Here is a 13,924-nt window from a genome sequence, read left to right on the forward strand (position 1 = left end):
CTCCGACAGACTTATAAAACATCGCTGGAATATTTCGAGAATAAATTAGGAATACTTCCGGAACATAATCCAAACGTTTACCGGAAATGTTTCAGAAGTATTCGAGGATTTTTCCAGGAATATTTTAAACATATCCCCGATGTATTCCCGATATATTTTGTAACTATTCCCGATTTGTTCCAGAAGTATTTCGGGAATATTCCAGGAGTGTACCGGAGATGTTCCGGAAGTATTCCTAATTTATTCTGGAAGTATTCCAGCGATGTTCTATAAATCTGCCGGAGATTTTCCGGAAATGTTCCGGAAGTGTTCCACGGATGTTCCAGAACTATTTCGAGAACATTGCAGAAGTATTCCGGGGATGTTCCGGATTGTCTTATCATAGGAACGTTCCGGACCAGGAACTATTCCGGAACTTTTCAGGAAATTTTTTTTTACACGGGATACTAATAAGTGGAGATCTGGTTTTTTTGTATTTATACTGCGAAAACTACTGAACCGATCGGAATAATACTTATACCACAAGATGCAGTGTGTTTCGAAGAAGGTTTTAGTATATGATATGGTGGTGATTACTTAAACGGAACCTATATTTTTTTGACTTAGAAATAATGAATTTTTATTGTAACTTAATTTATTCTAATCGATTGTCATTTGTTTAAAATAAATTTTTTAACTCTATTGGTTATGTTTATATACTAGGCAGATTTCTTCACTTATGAGACCTGCAATTTCTTTAACTGAAACTTTCAATGGTCATTACAAATTTTTTTTTTTCATATCAATTATTATTCATTTTCGTAAGAAAGACTCGGGAATATTATAATGATTGCACATTGAAAGTTACAATGAATATTAGCTAGAATAATTACATGGATAAAAGGTTACATGCCAATTCAATAGAGTTTGGAATCTGTGCAAGTCAATACAATACTCTAATTAAATTTCAAGTCTAGATCTAAAAATGCAATTCTATAAAGCGCCCAGCGGAGCGGGCGAGTAACAGCTTGTATAATGTATATAAATATATGAAAAATTGATGTGGGTACTTAAATGAAATGTCGTGGAGAGTATATTGTCCGGGTGAGCTTATATCTTAAAAAATATCAATAGTTCACAAGATATTTGTTAAGTTGCATTGTACTTTCTTAAATATTGACTTTTTTAAAGATATAAGCTCATTCTGATGTTACACTCATCAAGAGCTTTCATTTGAGTACCCACATGTATTTTTATATATTTTTAGTAGATTTTATAAAAATCTAACTATTGCAGCCGTCCTCATGGCGCAACTTTGAAAAAATTTAGTCGTTTTCTGACTCAGTTTGTCGAGCTGAGTCAGAAAATGTGTATAGTTCAAAAGTTTATATATGTATGTATTTATATATATATATATATATATATATATATATTATATATATATATATATATATATATATATATATATATATATATATATATATATTTATACGATATAACGCGGCTTGTCAGCACGATAGCGTTTTCAATTTATAACCGATTCTTCTCAAACTCAACATGCTTTATCTATCGATCAAGACTAAGGTTAAGTTCGAAGATGAGCTTAATCGGGCGAGTAATTTGGAAATGACAGGATTTTGAAATTTTGAAAATCGTAAAAATTGATGTTTTTTTCTACTTCAACTTGATATAATTACTGATCGAGACAAGATATCAAAATTCGGTAAAATGCATCGTAAAGCTCTTTTAATAAGCTTCAATTTCCACTACTCAGAAGTGGTAATAGCCTCAATATTACTCCTTTTAGAATTCGTTTAATGAAACAGTTTTACTGTTGCAGCCGTTTTAGAATTATTGTCTGCATCATAGCTTAATCATAATGTAAATTCAATAATTACGATAATGATTAGTCTTTCGTGTAATGTTTTCAGGTAATTCGTCAGTAAATATGTCACAAATTAGTTCTATATATTGTTTTCTTCAATTAAAATTTTATCCGGTTTCAAACATCTGATTGATTTGCAAATTGTTGTTCCTAAGCAGTTATTTAAAATTTAGTCATTTATAATTCAAATTTTATAATCTTTGCAATTCTTTGAGAAACTTTTTCTTCAAAAGTTAATTTTTTTTCCAAAATTTGTTCTAAATAGTTTTAAATTTATTATTGAATTTTGTTTTTAATTCATAAATAAGTTATACATTATTGATGTTATTATATTATTTTATTAAAAATCAATTTTCTTTATTTGAAAAATCTACTTCCATTTCGGCTGCCGAATGGCCTTTTTATTTATATACAAAATAAATACACAGAAAGAAAAATTTCTTGACTGGAGAACAAAATTCTTGGGTCAAAACAATTTTCGGGTGGCTGAAGGAAGACCGAAGTTGTATTGGACGAAGTAAAAATTTTTCTTGAAATTCTATTCTTAATGGAAGTCATTTTTTCTTAATTCAAATTATCATAAATACTTCATGCAATAAATTTTTATATTCGATTAAGATTTTTAGATACTTAGTGAAGCAGTGCCACCTACTTGAGCTGAGAAAAAAATTTTCTCACCTTGAGAAAATTTTTTTCTTGAATATTTGATACCCATTTGATATTATTTTAGCGTGCAATTATACATATTGAATGAAAAAAAATGATTCAATATTATTTGATCTTTCTATTTGACATGTTAATCAATAAAAATATTAATGAAAATTTACTTCTATCTTTATATTTATTTTTTTGGAGCAAGAGAGAAATTTTCTCAAGGCAAAAAAATTTACTTCTGTCAAGAACTAAATTTTTTGGACCAAGAGGCTAAATTTTCTTAAAACAAGAAGATTTTCTTGAAGAAAATACAAAAAATATTTTGAACAGTCAAATTAAAAAAAAAATGATATTTAAAAATATAAAAAGTACTTTTTCGAAAATTTGTAATTTTTTAGTTGCGAAAAAAATTTTTTAATTGGATAAGTTCTGAAATTCTTAAAAAAAGTAGAAATAATTAAGAAAATAGAAATGAATAATAGCTCGGGATAGCATTAATGCATCCTATCAATCACGGAATCCTCTTGAGCACTCAATATCCTTTCTATATCAACTAGAGCCTTGGGATCAGGATACGAATGACGTACTTGAGCTGGACATTGAGATTTAGCTAGCGAATTAGCATATAGAGCCAACGGAAATAACTTCCTACGTGACATCATGCTTTTATTTTATTCTGCATCGGATTTATCAATAATAACACTCAAATATTTCTTCTCATAATACTCAAAAGACGGAAAATTTAGAAGCTTTACCTGGGTCTGACTTTCTTCTCTTTTCTTTTTCTTTTGTTTCTAGTAATTTTTGATAAAAATTCCTTTTTTTTTTTTTTTTTTTTTTTTTTTTATTAAACCGAAAAAAATAAAAAATTTACGCTAAAAAAATTTTTAATTATTCAATAAATTATTTAATTTAATTCAATAAATTTTTCTAGACTTTTTTGACCCCTTAGAAAATTTATAAGATTTAGAAAGCTTGTCTTAATTTTTTTTGCCTCCTCAAAAAATTGTTTTCATTAAAAAAAAAAAAAAAAAAAAAAAAAAAAAAATTACTAGTAATTACAAAAATAAAAAAGTTTGGAAAAGCTATTTTTCTTTCCATAAAAAACAGTATATTTCACAACCTAATCCTGTTCTAATAAATGTATCACGTTTCGAGACGCCTATGGCATATGATAAGGGTCCGAAAAGGTCGCAAAGGGTTGGTGAATGATTGCCCATATTAATAATACGCGATAACCAAGATTAAATTCTAAATAAAATAAAATAAAGCAATACAGCAAACAAACTATTTATAATCCTATACAAATATATGGGTTCATTATAAATTGTTATTTATTATAATTATAATAATAATTATAGATAGTAATTTATTCAGCTACCAGATTTTCGAGGCCTCAAATATAGATTTTCGGCTATAACTCGTTTTTATTCATTTGAATAACGCTCGGATTTATTTAAAACCGAAGCTGCATGACGTATCTGTATTTATCATCATTTGAATATGTATTAATTATTGTTGTTATTATTATGTTTGCCTGTGCTTGTTTATCAGACTATTGACTGGAATTTTTTAATTTATTAAAAAGAATTTAAAAGAATATAGTTTTTACACGCTTTTTATTAGCTTTACCTGTATGTTTGTAAAGGACTCCTTTGGACTTGATTTTGACCCAATTCAAACGGTCAGATTTCATTTAAAAATTTGCTTTAATATGGCTCTTTACCGTAAGATGGGCGGTGGCGTTGTTTGTTCGGTGGGTCTTATATACGTGACTGAATAAAGTAGTCAGTACTTGTCTTGGATAGCTTAACTGGTAGAGCCCTTGGCGCGTAACCGAGAGATCTGGGTTCGATTCCCAGTCTGGGCTGTCTGATTATTTTTTCAATTACGGAAAAATTCCCACTGAGTAGGTCCCCCCCCCTTTCCCCTATCCGTTCTTTCCCAACTCCCTTAAAATTTGCTTTAATATGGCTTATCGTAGACTTATCGATGACCGATGACAATATACTAATTGATAAGAATATTCCATTATTCAATTTGCGGAATAAGATTTGTTAGTTTATATAACTTTCATCTAGTCGATAAGGCAAAAATTGATGTTAATTATAATTTCCAATCATTATCTTTAACCGATTTATCTAATATTAACAAATTTTCGAATACCAAAGAGAATTTTAATTCAACAAAATAAGCAAGAATTTAAATTTACAATTTTTGAGGAAAGAGCCTTGTTCGCTATTGTAATGAATGGTGATTGAGCTACCGATTGATTTTGCTCTAATAAAAATAATAGTTTAAAAAAAAACTAAAAAAACACGCTTTTATAAATAAACCAAACTAAAAAGTAGAAAATAAATAATAGTTTAAAAAAACTAAAAAACACGCTTTATAGAAAACCAAACTAAAAAATAGAAAATAAATTTTAATAAATTTGAATTAAGAATAGTGTAAAAAATTTTAATGAATATAACTTAATAATAGTGTAAATATGAAAAAAATGTATTTTATTTTAAAAAAAAACCTGGAGTGCTTTTGAAGATATTATCGAAATAATAATCCTTCTACTCATATCTGTCAATAAAATATTTATAAGTATTGATACCATGCACCCCACACTTTTTTGTATACCTTATAACCTTTGTTATCATAACATATGATTTGTTATCCCTCGAATAACAAATTTATCTCGTGTTTTTTAAAGAAAATTTCTTATTCATTTAATATACTTTTCGATGACATTTTATTGAATAATAATGATTCTGTTGTTTACAAAAAAAATTAATCTATAAAATACTACGGGAAACCCACAAAAAATAATGTTTGACGTAAGTTGTTGACTAGTAACTCCAATTTTGTAGTATTTCATGATGCTGATATCATTAACTGCGTAAGCATGATGTAAACCAACGAGATTTTTCTCCAATATCCACTTCTTCATCGTCTCTCATTGTATTTAAGCACCTTCCGTTCGACACAATATCAGTTTGACTAGATCTTCAATCGACTATAGTCTATAGACAACAAACACGAAAGCATGATGATGAAAGCAAGTCTTCTAATAGTAAGTATCTTCCAATTTATCAAAACTTCTATTCGGAACAAGTATAAATTGTTTCTACCATTAGATCGCAGTCCTGGGATGCGTGTCCGCTAAAGTGATCAAGATTCCTCCGACTTCTGCTCCAGAAAGTGCAGAAGGTTCAGTGCCTAGTAGAACCTGGAGCCTGGAAATAAAATACAACACATCACCTGCAGATCTAAATACCGACTTTGAGCCACCGCAGCCTTGGATTATGAAGCCCGTTGGGGAGTTCAGTGATGTCAACCTGAAAAACAGCATCAGGATCAGGGTTCCTAATAACTTCTTTCAGAACGCTCGAGATGAAATTTATGCTTGTGGAAATGACGGGTCGACTAGATATTTCTACCTAGAGAATCTTGAAGGCTCTTCTTCTGTGTTTACTTATCCTTCGAAAAGCACCGGAATTGCTGATGATTCTGAGCTTTGGGAAGTGGACACATCAAAAAGGTTGGAAGGATACGAAGGTAGAAAGTCGGTCAGGTATGAGTTCTCCATCTGGCCAGCAAACTCTACGAAGGAAAAAAATTTTGTGGAATATTGGAACGAGTAGGATGTAATTACACAATAGTGTGATAAGAAGACTGTTTATAGATATAGTATGCATGAAAAATTTGACATATTTAAATGTTAAAGTAACATGAAAAAAATTGTTTATTGAATTTTTATTGATTATAATTGTAGAAATTGTAATATTTTAAATAATAATTTGTAAAATAGAGATAAATTTGACTTTGATTTTTTAGAATTGGAGACATTTTTTATTATTAAAATTAATCTCCTACTTTTCGGTAACTATTTTTATTATTATTTATTCTTGGTTCAAGAATAATTTTTTTGGTTAAGAATTAATTTTTTTGACTCAAGAAAATGATTTTCTTCCAAATTTTTAGTTTAAAAATATTTTTCTGAATCAAGTTTTTTATTACATGGTAAGAAAATTAAAAGAATTTTTACTATTTTACTATCGTAATTTTTATTAATTAGAATAGTAACGGTAGACTATACTTGTCATTTAAAAATTTTTACGATCTACTACCGTAAATTCTATTCAACAAATAATACTAGCAAGAGCCTTAAAAATACCAATACTGTAGAGCTAATTATACAAGACGTATTAGTGAACTTTACAATTCAACTATCGTAAAAATGGACAGTCGGTTTTTTTAAAAGAAATTTTAGGGAGGGAGAAGGATAGGAGGTTGGACTCGTTGGTAATTTTGCAGTAACCGAAAAAACAAATCGGAATTTTCGACCGGGAATCGAACCCAGAACTCTTAGTCAGTAGCCAGAGACTCTCCCGCTACGCTATCTGAGGTAAACTACTACGAATGTCCTTCAGCACTTACATAAACTCTGTCTAGCGCTGTGCACGGCCAACACACACTTATTGAGAAATATTCCAATTCAACTATCGTAAAATTTGTAACTTCTGTTGGAAAGATACAGATGCAGCACTGGAAATTTTATCATATTATTTTTACTGAGTAGGGATGGACTGGAGGTCAACCTTATCGATTTGAATGACAATCACTCAGAGAATAGAAACAAATGCTGACCAAATAAATGAAACAATAAAAGCACCTTTAAGTGTTTGTTTGTCGTGAAAGAAGGCAAATGTTTGGATTAAAAGGCGGGTATTTTGAGATGAACCGGACCGGATATTGCTCTTAAGACTAGGAGGGTATTAAGCCCCTTGCTGGCCTTATATCCTCGTGACTAGACAAACAAATAGCAATCTTGTGTAGTGTATGTGTAAAAGGACAAATCGTTAGCGATAAATTAACCGACGGTGTCGGTGTCGCTGTCGTCTCACCCGAGTAAGAAACACAAGTTACCCGCCAAGACATTTTGTGATCGAAGATAAACCAGTAGATGCCTTTGCTTGTATACATACTGAGCTGTATGGAGCCAACGCCGGGTACTGGGACTTGCTGCTGGGGACAATGCATGTAAGACGGATGTTTAAACACTGGGAACTATTGTCGAGGTATTTAACGGGCGATATCAAGAAGAACGGGAGCAAACAACCGAACCGACTATTTGTTCTATAAGGGAGTCAGATATCTTGATAAAGGACTGACGTTCAACTTATCTGATAAATCATATGCTTTTTTGTTAAATATTTGCTCACCATTTTTTTATTGTGGAATTTACTCTATTGACTTGGACAAATCATATGTTATGATAAAGTCTGGGTTATAAGGTATTTATATGTTAGAACAATACAGTTTTGTTACAATAGAATCTTTTAGTTAAATTAAATGTTTAAGTTTAATAAACAAATCGATTAAGGTAAAAGCCCCAATTATTGACGCTATAAAAGACAAAGTTATGATTTCATTTTTTTTAAGCAATCAAATATAAATATCGATGAATTTTGTTTGTGGTAATGTCTTCAGTAATGTTTTAACTAATCAATTTCTTTTTTTAAAATAATAATCAGTGATATTTACTAATTAATTTTAAATAATTAAATATATGATCTGGATACACCAATTATTGACGGGTTAAAAAACTGATTGATCTAATTATTGACGTACCGTTACCCCAATTATTGACGCCCCTACTGCACATGCGTCGAATCATTTGGTTATATTGTTATTTATCAAAAACGATATAAAGTAATCAATATTATTAAAGTTAATTAATAATAATTTCTATGAATGAATAATTATTATGAAAAATATAACAATTTATTTAAAAACTTATTTAACACTAAAACACGCCGAGTTATTTGACAGTTAAAAGCCTTGAATATAATCGCGTATATAACGTATTTTATACTTAAAAAAAAAGGCGTCATAGCGCTGTCGACTGGCTGTCAATATGGGATTCACCATAAAAATTATGAACTAGTTATTGACTCACATTATTTAAATATCATAAAGCATACAATTAATTTCGATTATTTAATTTTATAAATATTTCATATATTGTTAATTAAAAAAAAAAATAGATCATATAATTACATGAAAAAATTAATTTAAACTCGGCAGTTAAAAAAAATGCTTTTCTAACCAAAGTTGTTAAGAAAATAGACGCTCGTAAGCTGATTTGATGAACTGGTGCTAACTTTATTTTTTTTTAATAATTAATATTTAATATTTTGAACTGAATGTGATTTTTGTCAATTTTTTAATTAATTAGAATTTAATAAAAATTTATTTTATCGTTATTCTTATTACAGATAATTTAATATATTTAAAAATAATTTAGGGTGTCAATATTTAGACCCCCGTCAATAATTGGGGCTTTTACCTTAGTTGAATTAGTTACCGACATAAGGCGAGATTAAATAATAGTTTACAGAAAAAGTAAAAAATAAGCTTTTGGGGCATTCCATGCGAAATGAGAAAATGACTAAAATTCTAAAATTTCTCTAATTCATTCTAATTTAGTCCTAATTTATTATTAAAAGTCTATATTTTACGAATTTGTAAAAAAAAATTTTTTTTTAATCAATAAAAAAATCGATTTTTCCCTCCTAGTAACTTTTTAACCGTACTAACTTGTATCCGGGTGAAATGTTTTAATAGTTTTAAAAACAAATTTATTTTATGTTTGTTATTAACTAACATATTTATTATTATAGTTTTAAGAAAAAATTTTTTTATGTTCGTTATCAATTAACACCTAAGTTTATCAAGATCGTGTTGTCAGCATGCTGAATCCTTTATTTCTGTTTTTTTTTAATTAGTTTTTTTTAATTATCCTAAATAATTTATAGTTAAATATATAAACAATAATGTTTCTAAGGTTGAAATAATATAAAAGTCTTTTTAATAAACAACTTCATGTACACATTTTGTACTTGTCCTACCAGTCACAAATGCCTGTTTCACCAGTCACAATAAAAAAAAATTAGGAAAACGGTTGACTCTGAAGGCCATCCCTGCAACTTCCCGCTAATTCCATACTTAGGCGCTTAAAATTGCACCAATGACGTTTTTGAGCTCTTCGAGCTTAAAAATACAATTTATGGGTTATTTTGAGCTCTCCGAGTTCAAAGAGATTGCTTTCGTATGCTTTTGAGCTCTTCGAGCTCAAAAGTCTGATGGAGATTTGATAAGACACTATTTTTTGAATTTTTAAACCGCAATAACTTTTGAATGAATAAACCGATTTTCACGGAGTTGGCAGCATTCGACGCAGTTTCCAAGCCTCACAAAAAATCTCAAATTTTGAATTTATCGCGCTAGGAATTTCGGAGTTATTCCGAAAAAACACTTTTTTCGGTTTTCTTTCGTTCACGATATCTCTCGAACGAGTCAACCGATTTTGACCGGACTGGTGGCGATCGACGTGGTTTTTTGAGGTTAAGAGTTGATTAGTTTTTGGAATTGAATCATCAAGCCGTTTAAAAGTTATTCCAAAAAAACCACATTTGAAAAAAATTTTTTTTTCAGTTTTTTAAAGATTTCTCAAAATCTATTGATCTGAATCGGTCCAAATAGTTTTCAAAATCTAAGTTTGGTCAAGCCCTTTCGAATGGCACCAACCACGATGAAATCGGTCAAGCCGTTCAAAAGTTATAAGCAGTTCACATACTTTCACACACACACACACACACACACACACACACACACACACACACACACATACATACAGACACCGTGACAACCTCGCGGGGATATTCAGGGAAGCTTCCTAGGACCTTCAAACGTCGAGAGTTGATGAAAACTCGATTTTTGCAAAACGGGGTGAAAACAATAACTTCCCGATTTTTGAAAATCTTCGATTTTCTTAGCGGGAAGTTAAAAATTTTTTAATTGTTTCTACGTAAGTAATCAGTCTAATTCTTCATAGTATTGAATGTTTGTAGGATAAATTTTGTATTGAGAGGGAAATATTTTTTAAAAGTTTAGTGGTCGAACTGAAATTCGACTTTAAGTATACCACGGTAAGAGAGGATTTTTCGATGTCCCACAAGTCGCACTCAGTTAAATGATAATTACAAGAAACTTAAAAAGTAATTGAAGCTTTTGACAAAGGGATGTTGCTAATTAGATATTCTTCTATATTATAAGATAAATTTTGCTGCAGTATAAGTTTCAGTCACATAATTATAGCTTATAATTGATGGAATTCCAGAGTCAAATATCCCACCAGTCACTATGGAATGCCCCTTTTATAGAAAACAAACCAAAAAAATAGAAAATGAATTTGAATTAATAATAGTGTAAAAATTTTTAAAAAATATAAATTAATAATAGTGTAAATAAGAAAAAAATGTATTTTATTGTAAAAAAAGCGTGGGTTGTATGGTGTCAATAATTATAAATATTTTATTGACAGATATGAATAGAAAGATTATCCTTTCGATAATATCTTAAAAATCACCCAACGCTTTTTTTAAAATAAAATACATTTTTTTCTTATTTCTACTATTATTAATTTATATAATGAGTGTTTTTTCATGCCGTCTAGGTCAAATAACCAGTAGATGTTGTTTAAGTCAAGTGATCGATACTTCCATCTTCCTTTATTGGTTGAGAGATATCCTCTCTGTATATAAGTTCGATGGAAATCCATCAAACTTGAATACTAGTAAAGCCTCCTGACATGTTATCAGGGAGATCCAGGTTCGATTCCTGGCTTGGCAACCAACCCCATTTATTTTTTCAAAAATCTGTCTTTACTCACATTCAAAATAATTTTCTCCCCTCCGGGCGGAAAGCGTCAATTTTCCGCCCGCTGCGCTAAATGAAAATGCCGCTTTCCGCCTCCGTCAAGGAGAAAAATAGTTTTCTCACCACGGGCAGAAAATAAGAAAGCCTCAGATCACATGTTTGTCGACCTCGGCTTCGCCTCGGTCAACAATTACATGTAATCTGAGACATTTCTTATTTTCCTGCCCTAGGTAAGAAAAATACTATTCTTTCATTTCTTTCAATTAATGAACGTCTTTAGTACTCGAATGGATACTACAAGCTTACAGCTTTACTAGTATTCAAGTTTGATGGATTTCCATCGAACTTATATACAGAGAGGATATCTCTCAACCAATAAGGGAAGATGGAAGAATCCATCTCTTGACTTGAACAACATCTACTAGTTATTTGACCTAGACGGCATGAAAAAACACTCATTATATATATACAATTCGGTCATGAAAACACCTTTAGTAATTATTAATTTATATTTATTGAAATTTTTTACACTGGTCTTAATTCAAATTTATTAAAATTTATTTTCCATTTTTTAGTTTAGTTTTCTACACTGATAAAAAATTGACTTGACTCAAGAGCCAAACTCTTGAATCAAGAATTCCACTTTGAAGAAAATGATTTTTCTTGAGTCAAGAGAATAAATTCTTGACTCAAGAAAATTTTCTTAGACTTTCAAGAATAATTTCTTAGCTCAAGAATTTTTCTCTTGACTCAAGAAAATCATTTTCTTCAAAATGGTATTCTTGGTTCAAGAGTTTGGCTCTTGAGTCAAGTCAATTTTTATCAGTGTATAAAAGCGTGTTTTTTAGTTTTTTTTTTACACTATTATTTATTTTCTACTTTTTAGTTTGGTTTATTTATAAAAGAGTGTTTTTTTAGTTTTTTTTAAACTATTATTTTTATTAGAACAAAATTAATCGGTAGCTCAATCACCATTCATTACAATAGCGAACAAGGCTCTTTCCTCAAAAATTTTTAATTTAAATTCTTGCTTATTTTGTTGAATTAAAATTTTCTTTGGTATTCGAAAATTTGTTAATATTAGATAAATCGGTTAAAGATAATGATTGGAAATTATAATTAACATCAATTCCTGCCTTATCGACTAGATGAAAGTTATATAAACTAACAAATCTTATTTCGCAAATTTAATAATGGAATAATCTTATCAGATTAGTGTAGTGTCATCGGTCCGCGATAAGTATACGAAATTTAAATGAAATCTGACCGTTTGAAGTGGGTCAAAACCAAGTCTAAAGGAGTCGGTTAAAAACATACAAATAAACATACAGATGAAACTAATAAAAAACGTGTAATTAGTCGGATATTAATTTCAATAGTAAAAATTTTCTTATTTTTCAAAAATTAAACTATTAATATCAAATTTATCTTGTGATTTTTTTGTGCCAAAATTCCACAAATTTTTATTTAAAATATTCCAATTTCTACAACTATAATCAATAACAAGTCAATATACAATTTGTTTCATGTTACCTTAACATTTTAATGCGTGAAATTTTCCATGCATACTATATCTATAGACAGTCTTCTTAACACACTATTGTGTCATTACATCCTACTCGTTCCAATATTTCAAAAAATTTTTTACTTCGTAGAATGTGCTGGCCGAATGAAGAACTGATACGTGACCGACTTCCTACCTTCGTATCCTTCCAGCCTTTTTGATGTGTCCACTTCCCAGAGCTCAGAATCATCAACAATTCCGGTAATTTTTGAAGGATAAGTAAACACAGAAGAAGAGCCTTCAAGATTCTCTAGGTAGAAATATCTAGTCGACCCGTCATTTCCACAAGCATAAATTTCATCTCGAGCGTTCTGAAAGAAGTTATTAGGAACCCTGATCCTGATGCTGTTCTTCAGGTTGACATCACTGAACTCCCCAACGGGCTTCATAATCCAAGGCTGCGGTGGCTCAAAGTCGGTATTTAGATCTGCAGGTGATGTGTTGTATTTTATTTCCAGGCTCCAGGTTCTACTAGGCACTGAACCTTCTGCACTTTCTGGAGCAGAAGTCGGAGGAATCTTGATCACTTTAGCGGACACGCATCCCAGGACTGCGATCTAATGGTAGAAATAATTTATACTTGTTCCGAATAGAAGTTTCGATAAATTGGAAGATACTTACTATTAGAAGACTTGCTTTCATCATCATGCTTTCGTGTTTGTTGTCTATAGACTATAGTCGATTGAAGATCTAGTCAAACTGACATTGTGTCGAACGGAAGGTGCTTAAATACCATGAGAGACGATGAAGGAGTGGATATTAGAGAATAATCTCGTTGGTTTACATCATGTTTACGCAGTTAATGATAGCTTCATAAAATACTACAAAGTTGGAGTTATTAGTCATCAACTTACGTCAAACCTTATTTTTCGTGGGTTTTTCGTAGTATTTTATCGATTAATTTTTCTTGTAAACAACAGAATCATTATTATTCAATAAAATTTCGTAGAAAAGTATATTAATTAAATTTCAAGAAATTTTCTTTCAAAAACACAACATTAATTTGTTATCATAAAGATAACAAATGATATCTTATGATAACTGTTAGGTTATAAGGTATTTATATGTTAAAACAAAACAGGTTTGTTATACCAGAATCTTTTAGTTCAACAAAATATTTTAGTTGA

At 29.9% G+C, this 13,924-nt stretch overlaps 2 protein-coding genes across 2 annotated transcripts; one reads left to right on the forward strand and one right to left on the reverse strand.

Annotated features, from left to right (window-relative positions):
• Window positions 1-5,296: 5,296 nt before the first annotated feature.
• LOC123271485 lies at window positions 5,297-6,234 on the forward strand. Its single transcript, XM_044737832.1, has 2 exons — window positions 5,297-5,582; window positions 5,647-6,234. Exons 1-2 carry the CDS (start codon window positions 5,556-5,558, stop codon window positions 6,151-6,153), a joined length of 534 nt encoding a protein of 177 aa, XP_044593767.1. The 5' UTR covers window positions 5,297-5,555; the 3' UTR covers window positions 6,154-6,234.
• A 6,528-nt stretch (window positions 6,235-12,762) lies between these two features.
• On the reverse strand, window positions 12,763-13,570 carry LOC123271637. Its single transcript, XM_044738027.1, has 2 exons — window positions 13,419-13,570; window positions 12,763-13,354 (listed from the first exon to the last, which is right to left on the reverse strand). The coding sequence occupies exons 1-2, from the start codon at window positions 13,443-13,445 to the stop codon at window positions 12,878-12,880; spliced, it is 504 nt and encodes a 167-aa protein (XP_044593962.1). The 5' UTR covers window positions 13,446-13,570; the 3' UTR covers window positions 12,763-12,877.
• Between the last annotated feature and the right edge of the window lie 354 nt (window positions 13,571-13,924).

Source organism: Cotesia glomerata, linkage group LG9 (assembly GCF_020080835.1).
Source record: "Cotesia glomerata isolate CgM1 linkage group LG9, MPM_Cglom_v2.3, whole genome shotgun sequence".
NCBI lineage: Eukaryota > Metazoa > Arthropoda > Insecta > Hymenoptera > Braconidae > Cotesia > Cotesia glomerata.

Coding starts and splice junctions, on each gene's coding strand:
- LOC123271485 (XM_044737832.1), top strand. CDS start 5,556: ATGATGATGAAAGCAAGTCTTCTAATA. Junction 5,583..5,646: donor TGAAAGCAAGTCTTCTAATA/GTAAGTATCTTC, acceptor TTCTACCATTAG/ATCGCAGTCCTGGGATGCGT.
- LOC123271637 (XM_044738027.1), bottom strand. CDS start 13,445: ATGATGATGAAAGCAAGTCTTCTAATA. Junction 13,355..13,418: donor TGAAAGCAAGTCTTCTAATA/GTAAGTATCTTC, acceptor TTCTACCATTAG/ATCGCAGTCCTGGGATGCGT.